The sequence below is a fragment of the Ctenopharyngodon idella genome, chromosome 16 (genome assembly GCF_019924925.1).
Source record: "Ctenopharyngodon idella isolate HZGC_01 chromosome 16, HZGC01, whole genome shotgun sequence".
NCBI lineage: Eukaryota > Metazoa > Chordata > Actinopteri > Cypriniformes > Xenocyprididae > Ctenopharyngodon > Ctenopharyngodon idella.
Window position 1 is genome coordinate 30,942,577 of NC_067235.1, and position 16,358 is coordinate 30,958,934.

A 16,358-nucleotide genomic window follows, 5' to 3' on the forward strand; every position below is an offset into this window, starting at 1 on the left:
CAGCAAGCTCGTGTGCGCGGCGCTGCCACTTGGCGGTGGGATGCAGAGTGAACTCAAGATTCCTGCTGAGAAGGCTTAATTTTTGGTTTTAAAAACAAAACGTAAAAATAACCATTGAAGAACCTTCTTTTTAAATTGTCACAAAAACCTCCCTGCAACTTTCTGACAACACTGATAGGAAATAGAACCTAGTTCACCCCCCCCAAAAAAAAGGAAATTCTGTTTTCATTTACTCACCCTCATGTCTTTCCAAACCTGAATTCATTTCTTTCTTATGTGGAGCACAAAAGAAGATATTATGAAGAATGTTGATAAGATAACCAGACAGTTTCAGTTCCCATTGACTTACATTGTATATTTAGTCCATACAAATGGAAGTCAATTGGAATTGAAACAGTTTTGTTACCAACATTCTTTAAAATATCTTCTTTTGTGTAGAGAATCACATTAACTATCAATATCTATTGCAGATTTATTGTTTTAGCAACTTTTTTTTTGTCAAATATTGTGAGTGTTACCAAAACTGTTTAGTTACCAACATTCTTCAATATCTTTTGTGTAAATAATGACAGAATTTATATTTTTGGGTGGACTATCCCTTTAAAAGGATGTTCCTAGAATCTTATGAACTGATTCCCAAAAATATCCAATCAGGAACCATGTGCTAACGTTAAGGTAATGTTTCGAGTTTGCTGGCGTTCAATAGTAGGAAAATTGTAACATGTTTCAATCAATTAAATTAGGAGTGAATTCAGGGTGATTGGGACACGTTTTGCCATTGAGATGACTTGGAAAAAGTGTCCATATCAACCAGAATTCACCATATATCTTCTACTAACTATGGGTTAAAAATACACCGGAAGCAGCTCACACTCTGAAAGGCATCAAAGCAACATTTGACAAAACATTTACAATTATAGTAGACTACAATTAATGTTATTCACATAAACACTGAGTGAATGAACCACAGACATATACATTAACAGTGGTTTATAAAGTAGCCTAATAAAACTTTATAGACTATCAGCGTCAGAGAATAGCTTTGAACTTACCAGAAAAGATGCTTGTAAAAGTCAAAGCCGTCAGCCTCTAAACCTGCACTTTCAGGTTCTTTGTGGAGATGTTGGTGATGTACAACAATATTCAATGATCATGAAACACAGAGTGTCTGGAGTCACGTAGGCTCAAAAATATCAATGAGTCTCTGAGGGTCAATTACAAGACACTTCCAGTGGGATACCTAGCAACAACAGCACACTCTAATTAATATTCATGAGCTGTTTAAAAGATGAGATGAGAAAAATTAGATGTTTATCAGCCACAATGAGTGTAAGTTCCAGTTCATTAATAAGCTTCAAGTCTCTGTCCACAGTTTCTAGTATGGGTGAATCAGCAGGTACGTGATCAGATTTAAACTACAGAAACAACATCATCATCATGAAGAGAGAGAACTGTCAGAGTGAGTCAGCTCAATGTACAACATATCACATTCCATTCATATCTCCCAACATCATTATTATGTATGTTTTGTCTTCACACGCCCCTTTCTGAGCTTATGTGACTCCAGTCACAGCATATTAAATCAGCATGAGCCGGTCTGGATGTGATGATCTTTTATTGCAGCCTATATTACAGATGATATCCGCTTCAAGTCAAAGTTTCAATTATCTGTTGTAAGATTAAGACATTGTATAACAATACTAAATTTTCAAAAGTTATTATCCTTTGTGGTGGCCATCGAGAATGCCTCTTCATTTTCGTCCTGAAATAAAACGAAGTAAATGTTAATGGTTTTTGGACTTTATACACATGCATACTGACTTAAAGGAATGTTCCAGGTTCAAATAAGTGAAAGTCTGTGTAAACAGTCTTTTTTGGTTTTGTTGCACATATCAGATGAAAGTTACTGGTTTTATAGTCATGTCAGGAGTTTGGTATATTGGATATGATTTACTTTACACAGTCAAGGTCATCAGTGATGAACGCAAGTTTCATTTTAATACATGCAATGTATAAGGCAGCACTTCGTAATGAGGGCCCATTAGTCAATGTTAGTTAATGCATTAAACTAATATTAACATAAAATAAGCAATAGCTACAGTATTAAATAAGTTACAGTATTTATCACATTTACAGCATTTATCACCTTTAACATTAGTTAGTTAGTTAACATTAGTTAATAAAACTAGTGTTAGCTCATGTCAGCTCGTCCATGAAATAATGTTAACAGATACATCTTTCGATTTTAAGCATGTACTAAATGTTTAAATTTACATTAATATTAATAAGTGCTTTAGAAATATTTTCTATTGTTAGTACGTTACTAATGCAGATAACTGTAAAACCGAACACTGAAAATAATTAAATTTAAGTTTATATTAAATAATAATGAAAGTTCGTTGTACTTAATAGAAAAAAGTTGTGTGAACTCAAAATTTCACTGTAGTAAGCTGAACTTAATATGATTGAGTTGCAGCAGATTTCTAATTCCCAGCATGCTTTGCGTCAGACTGTATAAATAAATGCTGAAATTAAGTGTTATTTTGTGTGTTTTTGCACAAGATTAACATAGGGTTAAAATAGATTAACATAGCTAGTGTTTAATATTGTGTTATTTTGGGATTTACAGGGGTTCTGTTATGTTAGTTTTGTAGGGTTACCATTGTGGTGAAGAGTAGAGCCTGTGGTTAGGTTGAGGATGGGCTGCAAAACTTTTAAGACCATATATACTGTATGTTGTATGATTATATACATGCAAGTATTATTTTTTTTTTATTTTATTTTACATGCAAATTTTTTTTTAGGAAAATTATTAGTTCCCAAAGTTTGGATTCCTTAAAAGTCCAGGAAGACCAAGTAATAACGGGAACGCACAATATAGTATCCCACGTTTATTCCTTTTACAAGAATTTATATAGATCCAAAAATATAGAAAATAACAATATTGTTGATTTTCTTTCCGAGACTGATAACACTGAAGAGGATCTCAGAATTGACAATATAAACCTATGCGTCGATGATTTAACTAGAGCAGTAAAGAGTATGAGTAATAATAAGTGTCCAGGCGCGGATGAGCTACCTAAAGAGTTTTATATAACCTTTTGGGAAGATTTGAAAGATTCCTTGTTGATGATGTTTATGGAGAGCCTACGTATAGGAAAACTTCCATCTTCCTTAAGAGAAGGTGTTATCTCCTTGATGTTTAAGAAGGGAGATAGACAGGAGCTTAAAAATTGGTGCCCTTTGACTTTGTTAGGTGTAGATGTTAAAATATTGTCTAAGGCACTCTTTTTTAAGCTCCAGCCTGATATGCCTAAGTTTATTGGTCGCGACCAAACATGTGGTATTAAGGGGCGATCTTTACAAGATAATTTGGCATTAGCAAGAGATATTTATTTGTTTGCACAAGATCGTAAATTATCTTTGGCAATCTTGGGACTTGATCTCGAAAAAGCCTATGACAGTATAGACCATTGTTATTTACATATATTGTTGAAACGTCTGGGCTTTAGCCCATCTATCTGTGCATGGATTAATCTTCTCTATACAGATTGCCAAAGTAGAGTATTGGTAAATAACTATCTGTTAGCCCCTTTTGATATCTGTTCTGGTGTACGACAAGGTTGTAGCTTGTCTCCATTGTTATTTATTTTAGCAATCGAGCCATTAGCTTGCGCACTTAGGCAAAATCCTGAAATTAAAGGCTTTCCAATCCCGGGTAGCTCAGGCAGAGAGTCCAAAGTTTCACTTTATATGGATGATCTTACCCTCTTCCTTACTGATAACAATTCTATAAAGAAAGCATTGCAAATTTGCGATAAGTTTACTTTGGCTACTGGTGCTAGAATCAATAAGACAAAGACAGAGGTTTTGTATTATTGCTGGAAAGAACCAAAATTAAAACTGGGTTTTAAAAATCAGGAAGAATCCATAAGGATTCTAGGACTTTTTTTTTGGAAAAACATGGATAAGATGAATTGGGATTTGAGACTTGATCAGATTAAATGGAAATTAAAACAATGGGAGAAGCGAGATCTTACTTTGAGAGGGAAAGTGTTGGTAATAAACGCTGAGATTTTGGCGTCCCTTACCTTTCTGGCGTCAACATTTCCAGCACCAATACATTTTATAAGATCTATCAGAAAGGTCTTATTTAGGTTTTTCTGGGGTTCACAACATGAAAAAATGAGACGAGAGATATTGTATAAGCCATTGGATAAAGGAGGGCTAGCAGTTCCAGAATTGGAATCAAAATTGGAATCTATGTTTTTGATTTCAATTTTAAAGTTTGTTTGTCAGAGAATCAAATAGAAATTTTATGGCATTGTTTTGCTAAGTTTTGGGTAGGCCAACAGGTAGCTAATGCCTGGGGGATAAGACTTCCACAAAATACTCCTCATACTGAATACAGCCCAAATATTTATGATAGGGTGTTATCCTTTTTAAGGAAAGTTAAAGTTTCGCATATCCCTATTGGGAAAATAAATTGAGTAATAGTTCAAGGTATGTTATGCCCAGGATTACAGAGGATAACCCCAGCGGGAAAACTTACTGAATCTGATTGTATTATAGTCTGGAAGAATGTAAACAATGTTTTTTTGTTTAATTCTCATAAAGACATTGCTTGGCAAGTGGCACATCAAAGCTTGCCTACTCGAGTTTTTCTGGAAAAAAAAGGAATTGTTCAAAGAGTTCACAATGTCCTAAGTCTAAGTGTGGAGAAGATGAGTCTATCAGCCATTTATTTTGGTCTTGTAAATATGCTAGAGAGGTATGGTCCCTGGTACGAGAATGGATGGTTGATTTGTATAGGTCTCCAACTGAACTAGATATTCTGTATGGTGAGTTGAATAGAGTGGATTCTGATGAATGGATTAGATGGTGGGTAGTTATTAATGTCATCAAAGAAGGGATATGGAAGGCAAGGAATATTTCTTGCTTTAAAGGATATGACATACCAGCGGAAACAGTGGTCTCTTCAAGCCTTGCTTTAATTAGAGACTATGTGTTAAGAGACAAGAAAACTCTTTCCTTTAAGGAAATACTTCAGAAATGGAAATGTCCGACTAATTCTATGATTTTAACCCTTTGGGATGATATGGGGGAGTGAATTGTGAGAGCTATGTCCCCTTATTGTTTGTTTCTATGATGTTATAATTATGTATTGTGTGAAGGATAAAATTAAATAATTTTAATTTATAATAAAAAGGTTACAGAGCATGATGAATGGATTCAAAATACGTGATTATATTCCGTATTTACTAAGACTTGTAATGAATCCTTTCTGACCTGTAGGAGAGAAAAAAAAGAAAAAAAAGTATATAATGATAGTCTCTTTGATAGTTATAATAGCATGTGTTATTTGCTATCTATCATTTAACCATAAAGATCTGAATGTGATGTTTATGTAAATGAACTGTATGTACATTATAATGAGTTGGGTGAAGCTGAGAACTGTGGGAGTGAAGGGATGCCGGTGACGTGATTGTTAATGAGACACACCTGTGCACCACACTGGCCTTGCTCTGCTTCCACAGCTCTCGGCCCCACCCCACTTGTAACAAAAATTTTAAGTTCTACTAACTTAAAAAAAAATGAGTTAGTTTACTTAAATGTTTTAAGGTAATAAGTTTCCTCAAATGTTTTGAGTATTCTGAATTTATCGAGATTTACAGTGTATTGGAACCTTATTGTATGGAGTGCAACATTCGGGTTCCAGAAGTAAAAACTCCATTAATTTTCTCCATAGGGAAATTGATTTTTAACGATAATTTATAAACCTTTAAAGGAACACTCCACTTTTTTTGAAAATAGTCAGTGGTTTTTAATCAGTGGTATTTGCTTCTATTGAAGCCATCAGTCCACATTTTTACTTTTAAAATAATCGTGGTGAAAATCTACATTACCCATGACGCTGTACAGAAAAATCCACCAATCAAAAAGTCAAAACAAGTTAAACACGCAAAAAGATCTCTTTAGCTCCGCCCAATCCCATGAAGCACTGCGAATGATGTAATCAAGTCAATTTCTCTACACTCTCAAAATATTTCAATATATATGCATATTTTACAATAAACTTAAATTATATTGTTTATATTCATAGGATTGTAGTTCTTTCCCTCACTAAAACCATTAAGTACACAGTCTTGTACCTTTCTATTTCTGTCAGATTTTCAAATACTTCTTTTTTTCTTCGAATCAAAGTTTGTGATGTTATGATTCACCTCATAGCTGCTTGGCTTGGTTCATGGCTTATAACGCTTTAACGAAGAAATCCCTATGGGAGAAATGAATGGAATAAATACAACAGGTGTTGTGTCGAATTTCGACCCCCTGCCAAATTATTACCCCCCTCATTGAAGTCGCTACCTGATTGCCTAATCTCAACCCCACCCTTAATCCTAACCCCTCCCCCACACCTACTCCTAAACCATCCAATACTAGGGGGGTAATAATCTGGCAGGGGGTCGAAATTCGGCACAACACCAGAACCAACACCACTGAAAAAGTGGATGGGCACTGTTGCACTCTTGTAAAGAATTACCATTGTCATGTCACCTTTATTTCTATTGTGCTTTATACAGTACAGATTGCTCAGTATTGATTTAATTTAGTGTCAGTGTTACAAAGTTCATCAATTCCATTCAGCTATAAAGCAGCTCTTTGTATGCATAAAGTCCTGTGGTTTTACTTTTGTGAATTATGCAATGTTTTGCCCCATATACTTCCACTGTAAGTGCATTAAAGTAATTATTATTATTATCTTGTTTTTACACAAAATGATTTCACTGTGGTCAATCAACCTGTGGATATGGTGAATAGGGTTTAACTTGAACCCGTAACATTCCTCGAACAGAATAATAATACCGTTGGTGTTGTTTGCATTTACACTGATGTATTCATCCAGCCACTGCAGAAGCGGAGTGATTCTGGTGTAGACGCCTGGTTTATTGCGTCTTCCACATCCTTCTCCCCAACTCACCACACCAGCCAGCCTCCAATCACCTGCTTCCGTTTGACACACTAGAGGACCTCCGCTGTCACCCTGGTGAACAATTACACAAGACCCCATATAAGAAACACACACACAGGCTTCTGAAATACTGATAACATTTTACAATAAGGCTCCATTTGTTAACATAAGTCAACTACATTAGTTAACATGTAATAACAAGATAAATACTTCTAAAGCGTTTATTAATCTTAGTTAAATTCAACATTTACTAATACATTGTTGAAATCAAAAGTTGTATGTTACTATTATTTAATGGATCTGAGCTGACATGAGCCATATTACACAAGGGCAAGGAAAGAGGAGAGATGAAAATCTAAGTGCAGCAGTTTTATAGAAGAAAACACACCAAAAAAGATCCAAAACAGAGGTGAAGATGACTAAATCCAAGCAAGAAACATAAAACTAGTGAGTGATGGGTGATTTTGAAACACTGCTTCATGAATCTTTGAAAGCTTTGCGAATCTTTTGTTTCGAATCAGTGGTTCAGAGCATGTATCAAACTGCCAAAGTCACGTGATTTCAGTAAACGAGGCGTCATAACTGTTTCTAAACGTTTCGAAATTTCAGTGGTTCGCTGCTGGTTCATCGCCCCCAGCGGCAAACCATTGAACAAGGGTTTGGGTTTTACCTGATCACTGAACAGTTTTATACATTTGTAGACGTCTTCATAAACATTAGTATTATTAGTCTCTTATCGGCCTGTTTAGCTGAGCCATCCATAGAACAAACAAAACAAGACCTGAAAATTGATAAAAGAACAAGTATTATACAGTCACTTGATAATTAATCTTATTAGATGATCAGGTAATTGCATTTGAAAGATTGTACTTTCAATAAATCATTTGTAATGGGTTTGTAAAAGGTGTTTTTAGGCATGTTTGGCCTGAGTTTTTGTTGCATTTACACTGTTCTGACCAGCAGGGGTCACCAGCGTGTGGCGTTTCGAATGCTTTGAAACAGTGAATCATTTTGTAAAGCAACTGGTTCAGTTGATTCAAAGCTTTGAAAAGCTTCGTTTCACTACATTAAGCCAAACAGGGATAATGATGAAAAACACAACAGCAAGGGAATGTAAAGACAACAACCGACTACTGAATAGGGCTGCCAGCCCAATTGCTATTCAAAATCCAGTCAATCACGGCCAAAACTAGCCCAGTCGCGTTCCAGGGGGTTCCCCAGTAAAATTCGCTTTCCGGGGTACTAAAAAAACCACCCACGGCAACAGTGTAAAAGTAGCCCAATTCCACAGGGAAAAACACTTGGCAACAGTGCTATTGAAACACAGGGGTATATATACACAAGATAACAAGGGACAGGTGAGGGTAATTAATCACTCTAGCAACAAACAAGGGTAACTATGGAAACAAACAATGGAGCTAAGGAAACAAGGCAAACACAGGAAGTGAAACACGAACAATGGGAACAGAAAATACATTTTTTAAACAAAAACAAAACAAGGGAAACAAGACAAGAATTGTGACACTAACAATGTTGTATTTTTATTAACTGTTAACAAAAATCAGTGTTGTTTTACTATCATTGATCAGTTTTTGTTAACTGAATTAGATTTTATAGATTTTTATATTTTCTGCTTTCATTTGAATTTTAGTTAAAGTTTTAGTTTTTTTTGTTTTTTTTTTAAATACGTCTATATTGTTTTTATTATGTTCTAATTTATTTAGTTTTAGTTATTTTAGTGCTTCAACTTAAACCTAATATGAGAAATGTTGCCTTGGCATCTAGCAAAAATAAAATAAGTTTAAGTTTTATTTCAGTTAATGTTTAATTTATTTCAAGCAATTGCAATGTTTTTTTAATATAGTTTTAGTTAACGATAATAATAACCCTGACAATGATTAAGAAAATACTGTGTATTGCTCATTGTTAGTTAATGGTAATGCATTACTAATGTTAACGAATGGGACTTTATGGTAAAGTGTTCACTGTTCAGTCAGTGTATCAAAATATTTCACAGAAAAATTACAATTCTGTCATTATTTACCCACTCTCATGAGGTTTCATGTCATTTTCCTTCATGAGCTCAACTATTGCAGGTCAATATGAATCTGATTTGACTTTTAGTGAATCTCTTTCTCACTATTATAGGACTTGAGAAGACGTAAAATAATGTGCATGAGGATTTTATAGTCTTTTCTAAACCTTTTTTTGTTCCACGGTAGAAAAAAAGAATGTCATACAGATATAAAGGTTGAGTAAATGATGACAGAATTGTCATTTTTGAGCAATCTTTCTGTTAATGGATGTGTATACCTGACAGGAGTCCACTCCTCCCTCCATAACGCCAGCACAAAGCATTCTGGGAGTGAGTTGGGAGCCGTACACGTTGGGCCGTAAGCATATGGACTGATCGATCACCTGAACTAAAGCCTGTCTCAAGTGTGAAGACACCGACCCTGTATGAGAGAGTGAAAGACACCTTCACAAGAGTTCGGGAGGCCTGTAAATGCTTCAGAAACATGATCTCACCTCCTTCATGAGTGTAACCCCAACCTGTTACCCAGCAGGGCGAATCAGGAGGAAAAGACTCACTCAGACGCGGTAAACACACGGGTCTCACTCCATCTAAACAACAGTCAACACATCTGATCTGAATTACAGAGGAGAAACCATCTGCATTAATATTAGTTAACATGACATTTGCACCTTATTCTTATTTGTTTCTTAATAAATTTTAGTTTAACTCTTTTTATTGATGCTTTTCAACTAGAGAGATAAAAAAGGGAAAAGACAATAAATGAACATTTGCTTTGAAATGTTAAAGGGTTAGTTCACCTAAATATAAATTCTGTCATTAATTACTCACCCTCATGTCAATCCAAACATTTTTTGTCAATAAAAGCCTGAATTCAATCTGTTCATCATATAAAGCGATAGAGTCTTTTCAGAAAACTTGGATTAAACCGCTTAATTCATATGGATTATTTTTACGATCTCATTATGAACTTTTCAAAGCGTCAAAGTGTCAGTTGTGTTGACTGTCAACGGAGGGACAGAAGTCTCAGATTTCATCAAAAATATCTCCATTTGCATCCCGAAGATGAACGAAAGTCTTACGGGTTTGGAACAACTTGAGGGTGAGTAATTAATGACAGAATTTTCATTTTTGGGTGAACTAAACATTTAACAGATATCAAGATCAGAAAAGAGTATTTTTTGTTCTCAGAATCAGTCACAAAATACAATTATGCATGATTACATGAAGATAAACAAATACAATAATATTTAAAAATGTATATATATATATATATATATATATATATATATATATATATACACATACATACATATATTATTTATACACATGTAAATAATAATAATACACAATAATTAAAACAACACTGAGATGAAAGAGTGAATAGAAAAAGAAAAACAAACACAAAAAATCAATCACTACTAACTGGAAGGAAAAGAAAATAGGTTTTTTTGTGTGCTTTGTTTATTAATAAACCAGGATCATGGGAAAGGAGCACCAAGGGCCAAATGCTAATGGTTAGTTTTTAATACATTTTAAATGTTTATTATTATTATTATTATTATTATATATTTTGCCTAATGTAACAAATAAGAGTGAATTCCTGATATTTCATTTAAAAAAATGGAGGATGGGACTTGATTTTATCCATCAAGAATTGACTGGCTGGTGAAATGCTTCTATATTGGTATAAAGTTCATGTATTTAGATTCAAAATTATTCTTATATACTGAATAACGTGCACTATAAGGGTTGTTCACACAGAGCACTTTTTTTTTTGCATTCTACTGCACTGCTTTTGCATTGTTTTCCTGTTAACATGCGCTAGATGGACATGTTTGAACACTGCGCCTTGCATTTTTCTTTATAGCATGCTTAAGTTAAAAGACATTTTGGCAATACTTTGCAATAAGGTCAATTAGTTAACATTAGTTAATGCATTAACTATTATTAACTAACAATGAGCAATACATTTTTTTACAGAATTTATTAATCATTGTTAGCTCAAGTCCATTAAATAATATTAACAACTTCTGATTTTAATAATGCATTAGTAAATGTTGACCTTAACATTAACTAAGATTAATAAATGCTTTAAAAATATTTATCATTCTTAGTTTGTTAACAAATGTAATTAACTAATGTTAACAAATGAAACCTTATTATAAGGTGTTACCACTTTTTACATTCATTGACCTGCATACATTTCAAATGCAAAAACGTGTCCCGTTTGAACCAGAAATGTGTATTAAAAAAAGTCGAGTCAATTTACATGGAAACTTGCACATTATTTTTGCAACTGAATTTGCATACCTCCCATCTCCATCTCAGTCTGCGTGCGCAGCAGACACAGGTCGTAGTCGTTGTTGCTCTCTGAGAATTGTGGGTGCGGGTGTATTTGCAGTGTGTTGTAGCGTTTGCCCTGAGACGAATCTGAGACACTGATAGTATCAACCACCACGATCCAATCAGACTCCAGCATCATGTCATATCTGACAAACAACACAAACACAGCAGTGAAAAAAGTAAAATGCATTTGTATAGCGCTTTTCACAATACACATGGTTTACAGAAAATCATGATGTTAATGTTTATAACATTTTAATACCTTATAGTCGCATTTAGCAGATTAGAGCTAGATGAGAATTCCCAGCATTCACTCTGTCATCTCATACTCACTGTACAAAGCAATGTGCGGCAGTGACGACCCAGTGAGGGGTAATGATGGCTCCTCCACACACGTGTTTGCCCCGCCAGTGTAAACTGGTCTGCCACCCCCACTGGTCCTTTGCAGCCTCCGTACCCCCGACAATACGCATCCCACGAGACGCAGCAATCATTGTGGTGGAGCAATCTAAGCAACAAAAACAAAGTTCACTTCATCAGCAGAAGACCATGTGACATCACAATAAAATCAGATCTGCACAGCAGGCTCTCTTAATATGTCTCTGATTGTACTTGAGGGAATGCTGATGGTGGAGTTGGCTGGATATTTCACCGAATAGAAGGGTGTTGGTGTGATGGTGCAGTTCTGTGAGCCGCCAGCAGGGTCTCGCACTTTGGTTGGGAAGCACACAAACTTTACTAAAGAGGAAAAGCATTGCGTTATCTGACTATTTTCATGATTTAATCACTGTAAAAATATTTATATTGATTCTAGCAGATCAGTCTTTACTGAGAGCACATGTACCTATAATGGCAATGCAGACGGTGAGGATGATGAAGGTGGGGATGAGGGTTGTAATTAACGCCAGACGTGACGGACATGATGGACAGAGTCTGAACCCAGAGACATCTGTGATAAGAAAACAGAAGGGAATTAAAATATGCTAAACATATCTATCTATCTATCTATCTATCTATCTATCTATCTATCAAGCCATCTGTCTGTTTATCTCTGTCTATCCATCTGTCTGTCTATCCGTCTGTCTGTCAATCAATCAATCAATCAATCAATCTGTCTGTCTGTCTGTCTGTCTATCTATCTATCTATCTATCTATCTATCTATCAAGCCATCTGTGTGTTTATCTGTCTATCCATCTGTCTATCTATCCGTCTGTTTATCTGTCTGTCAATCAATCAATCAATCAATCAATCAATCAAGCCATCTCTATCTATCTATCTATCTATCTATCTATCTATCTATCTATCTATCAAGCCATCAGTCTGTCCATCCATCCATCCATCCATCCATCCATTCATCCATCACCTCACCTGCCTCATCTGTAGAGGAGTTCTTAGAAACACTAATGTTAATGCCTCCCTCTTGTAAGGTGATCTCTTTTGAGGTGGCTTTAGTGTCTGTGAGGGGTGAGGAGTCGCTCTCAGGAGGTGATAATCGGGGCAGATGTGGCATGAGTGTTGATAGTGTGTAGGGAGCCAATTCAGAGATTCCCAGCAGCTGGACACAACCAGGAGAGATCTGTGGATGTGTGGACGTGTACAGCGTAACAGGATGGAGAGGAAACGGTATGGAGGCACTTCCTGTTCCGTATAGAGGGAGCTCTGCCAGCTGAGGAGCCACATCTGTGAGATTCTGGGGAACCGGGCCTTTCAGTGTAGTTCCAGGTATCAAGGTGAGCGGCGTTTCCGTCATTACTGGAACTGTGAGCAGAGGAAGAGCCGTGTTTAAAAGCTTCGGGCAGGTGGACAGCAGATCTGGAGGAAACCCAGTGGACGTATGAGGATATGTTGGGAAGGGCTGCGGAGGCTCCTGGTTGTCTTTTGCCGGGCTGATTTTGTAGAAACCCTAAGCATAAGAAAATGTCAAAGATCAATCATGTCAGTTATCATTAGGCCCGGACAGGACTACAGACTTTTTCTGTATTGTTTTGAGCTGACAGAATTCTACCAGAAGACTTTAAACAAAGTAAATTAAATTAGAAGGACTAGTAAGAGACTTTTATTAGTAACTAAAACATCAAATAAGCCAAAATATTGAATAAACAAACATGCATGGGGGGGATTTTGCTCATGATGGTCAATTTGGTTTCACGTGCATCTGATTATCAGCACTTTTGCCAATTTTGTTACCCAGACAATGAAAAGATCAAATATAAAGCAAAAAGAATGCAATCATGTCTGCAACATAAAATTAACCTAGAGTTGTCAAAAGTACCGACAGCGATACCAAGTCGGTACTGAAATCTTAAAAATATGACGCTTTGAGCACTGTTGGTCATTGTGTTCACGCACTCAACATATATGTCTGTGATTAGCTACAATGATCAACGCACGGAAGCGTTTGAAAGCACACAAAAGTGTTTGAATTTGAAAGCGTTTTGAAAGCAGGAGCGGACCGGTCCGCTGATAGACGCCTGCTTTCAAGCGCTCGGTGAAGAGCGTCATTGATGTCTATTTACAACATGTTTTTGAAGCGTTGATCATTGTAGCCAATCACAGACATATCTGATGAGCGCTGTGAACACAATGGCCAATCAGAGGTGTTTAAGAATCCACTCAACAGCGCTCAAAGTGTCACATTTTTAAAATTTCAGTACCGACTTGGTATCATGGTAGGTATTTTTGACAACACTAAATTAACATTTTAAGATCATTCAGAAAGCTACAAAAATAGCTATTATAGTTAACTGAATCTAAAACCATAAAAACAATTTTCGTTCCTTGAAGTAAAATAAACATTAACTGAAGTAAAATATTTTTAAAAAAAAATTAAACTTACTTTATTTCAGCTAGTTGCCAAGGCAGCATTTCTCATTGTCATTTACTTTAACTCGATGTACTAAAATAACTAAAACTGAAATAAAAATTAATAAAAACTATATAGACATATTTAAAAAAAACTGACAAAAACAAAACAGAACTACTAAAACTTTAACTAAAATGAAAATTAATGCTGGGCAAACGATTAATCGCATCCAAAATAAAAGTTTGTGTCTACATAATATATGCGTGTGTGCTGTGTATACTTATTTTGTATATTTAAATACACACACATACATGTATATATCTAAGAAATATTTGCATGTATATACTGTACATATATTTATATCATTTATATTATATCTAAATATTTTATATATAAATAAAACAAATGTGTATTTATATATACATAATTATACACAATTATGTATAATTTTGCCCAGCATTAATTAAAATGAAAACCGAAAATATAAAAATAAAAAAACTAATTCAAAAGAATAATACAAACTTTAAAAGTTTGTCAATTATACTGAAATAACACTGTTACAAAATATCATGATCCTGTTTCAGGAAATGTCACTACTGAGCAAATGTCACTATGTCAGTTTCCTCTGTATATTAAGCAGGACATGAAAGTCTATTTAACAATTACACACTCCAGCTCCACATATTAAATGTCATTGCTTTTCAGCTAATGGAAACTCACAGCACCAGTTTCTTGAAGACGTTTTGATGAATTGCTAAGAGACAATTGATGAAATGCTAAGAGACAATTGTTCTTACCTGGGCAAAAGCCATATTTGTGTCAGCAGTGTCAGCTCATGCATTTAAAGAAATGAGGCCATTCTTCTAGTGCCTCCAGCAATAGATGACACTTGGAAACGCAAGCAATAATGAAAGTCCAAAAACCTTGGAGGAGTGTCAAAAGAACAACAGCAGAGGTGCCGCTCGCTGCATCCACCATCCATTCATTCCTCTGAGATGCTCGGCGTGTTTCATTGTGTCTCAGTGTTGCTCTCTTGTCCTTCACTTGCTCTATTTCAACAGCATTGCATCTGTTTGTATTCAGTGTAAACCTTCAGCTGGTGTCTAACGGTGCCCAGGAAGTTTATGAAGAGCGGTTCGGCTGTAATGGATAGCAGTTGCCAAGGCTGATGAAAAATGCATGCTGATTATTGTTAGACGGGGTCAGAGTTGAGCGACTGAGGGTAAATTATACTGTGAGCAATGAGTCTCAAAAACAACACAAAGCCAGTGACTCAGCACATACCTACACAGGTTACTGTTCATGACGACTGTGGGTAAAAAAAAAAAAAAATCATGTTAGCAATCATCTATATTCTTAATGCATTGGTTTTATCTACCTGTAGGGCTTTGCATATTTGTATACAAAGGCATAATGCAGATTTAAAACATGACACATATGATGCAACCTCATATGGAAAATGTGCGCACATGAGTGTATGTGTTCGTGCGGTTTAAGGCTGTGAATCCTGTTTCAACCCAGGAGGGATTTTACCTGCCCGATCACATTACAGGATTCGACCGTGTAAGGTGCTGGAAGTCAACAGGAGACCAGCAATCTGTAATGGGAGCAGTTAGATTGAAAACAAGATTAAACTAACTCAGTTACGACGTCAGATTACACTAAAGGTCAAGGGAAGGCAAACAAGTAAGAAACAGGAGATTCAAACGTCCCCAGGACCCTTTAAAAGGGCCGTAGCAGATCCACATATCATAAAACTAAAACTTAACATTTTTGTTATTTGAAATAAAATGAATTCAGTAAAAACATGTATGTACACAATAATTAAAAGATTAATTTAAATGTTAGTACATAGTACTTAAAGACACCTAATATAAAGTGGGGCCAAAAAATAATCGATACTTTAATCGATCATTTAATAGAAAAAAATCATTAGATTAATCAATCATCAAAATAATCGTTTGTTACAGCTCTAATTTTTTTAAAATTTATTTATTTTGTGGCGGGGCCAGCTCCAGAACACCGAACAGACATGTGCGTTGGCTCTTTTGTCTGCCCATTTAGGCTTTCTCAAGCCAACATCAAAGTTTGTTTACAAACTTTAGCTTCTAGTTTAAATCGATGTACTAAAATACTATAAGTATATTGACATATTAAAAAACACTAATAAATATGACAAAAACAACAAATTTACTAAAAA

The 16,358-nt window shown here is 35.3% G+C and overlaps 1 protein-coding gene across 1 annotated transcript; it reads right to left on the reverse strand.

The window, feature by feature from the left end:
- Positions 1–1,613: 1,613 nt before the first annotated feature.
- Positions 1,614–16,044, reverse strand: LOC127497794 (transmembrane protease serine 11E-like). The gene is made up of 10 exons (XM_051866539.1): positions 14,956–16,044; positions 12,724–13,258; positions 12,199–12,303; positions 11,967–12,092; positions 11,688–11,862; positions 11,322–11,500; positions 9,503–9,598; positions 9,287–9,429; positions 6,868–7,045; positions 1,614–1,762 (listed from the first exon to the last, which is right to left on the reverse strand). Exons 1-10 carry the CDS (start codon positions 14,968–14,970, stop codon positions 1,752–1,754), a joined length of 1,563 nt encoding a protein of 520 aa, XP_051722499.1. The 5' UTR covers positions 14,971–16,044; the 3' UTR covers positions 1,614–1,751.
- Between the last annotated feature and the right edge of the window lie 314 nt (positions 16,045–16,358).

Coding starts and splice junctions, on each gene's coding strand:
- LOC127497794 (XM_051866539.1), bottom strand. Junction 11,863..11,966: donor CACCATCAGCATTCCCTCAA/GTACAATCAGAG, acceptor TTTGTTGCTTAG/ATTGCTCCACCACAATGATT. Junction 9,599..11,321: donor GACTGAGATGGAGATGGGAG/GTATGCAAATTC, acceptor ACTGTTGTTTAG/ATGGAGTGAGACCCGTGTGT.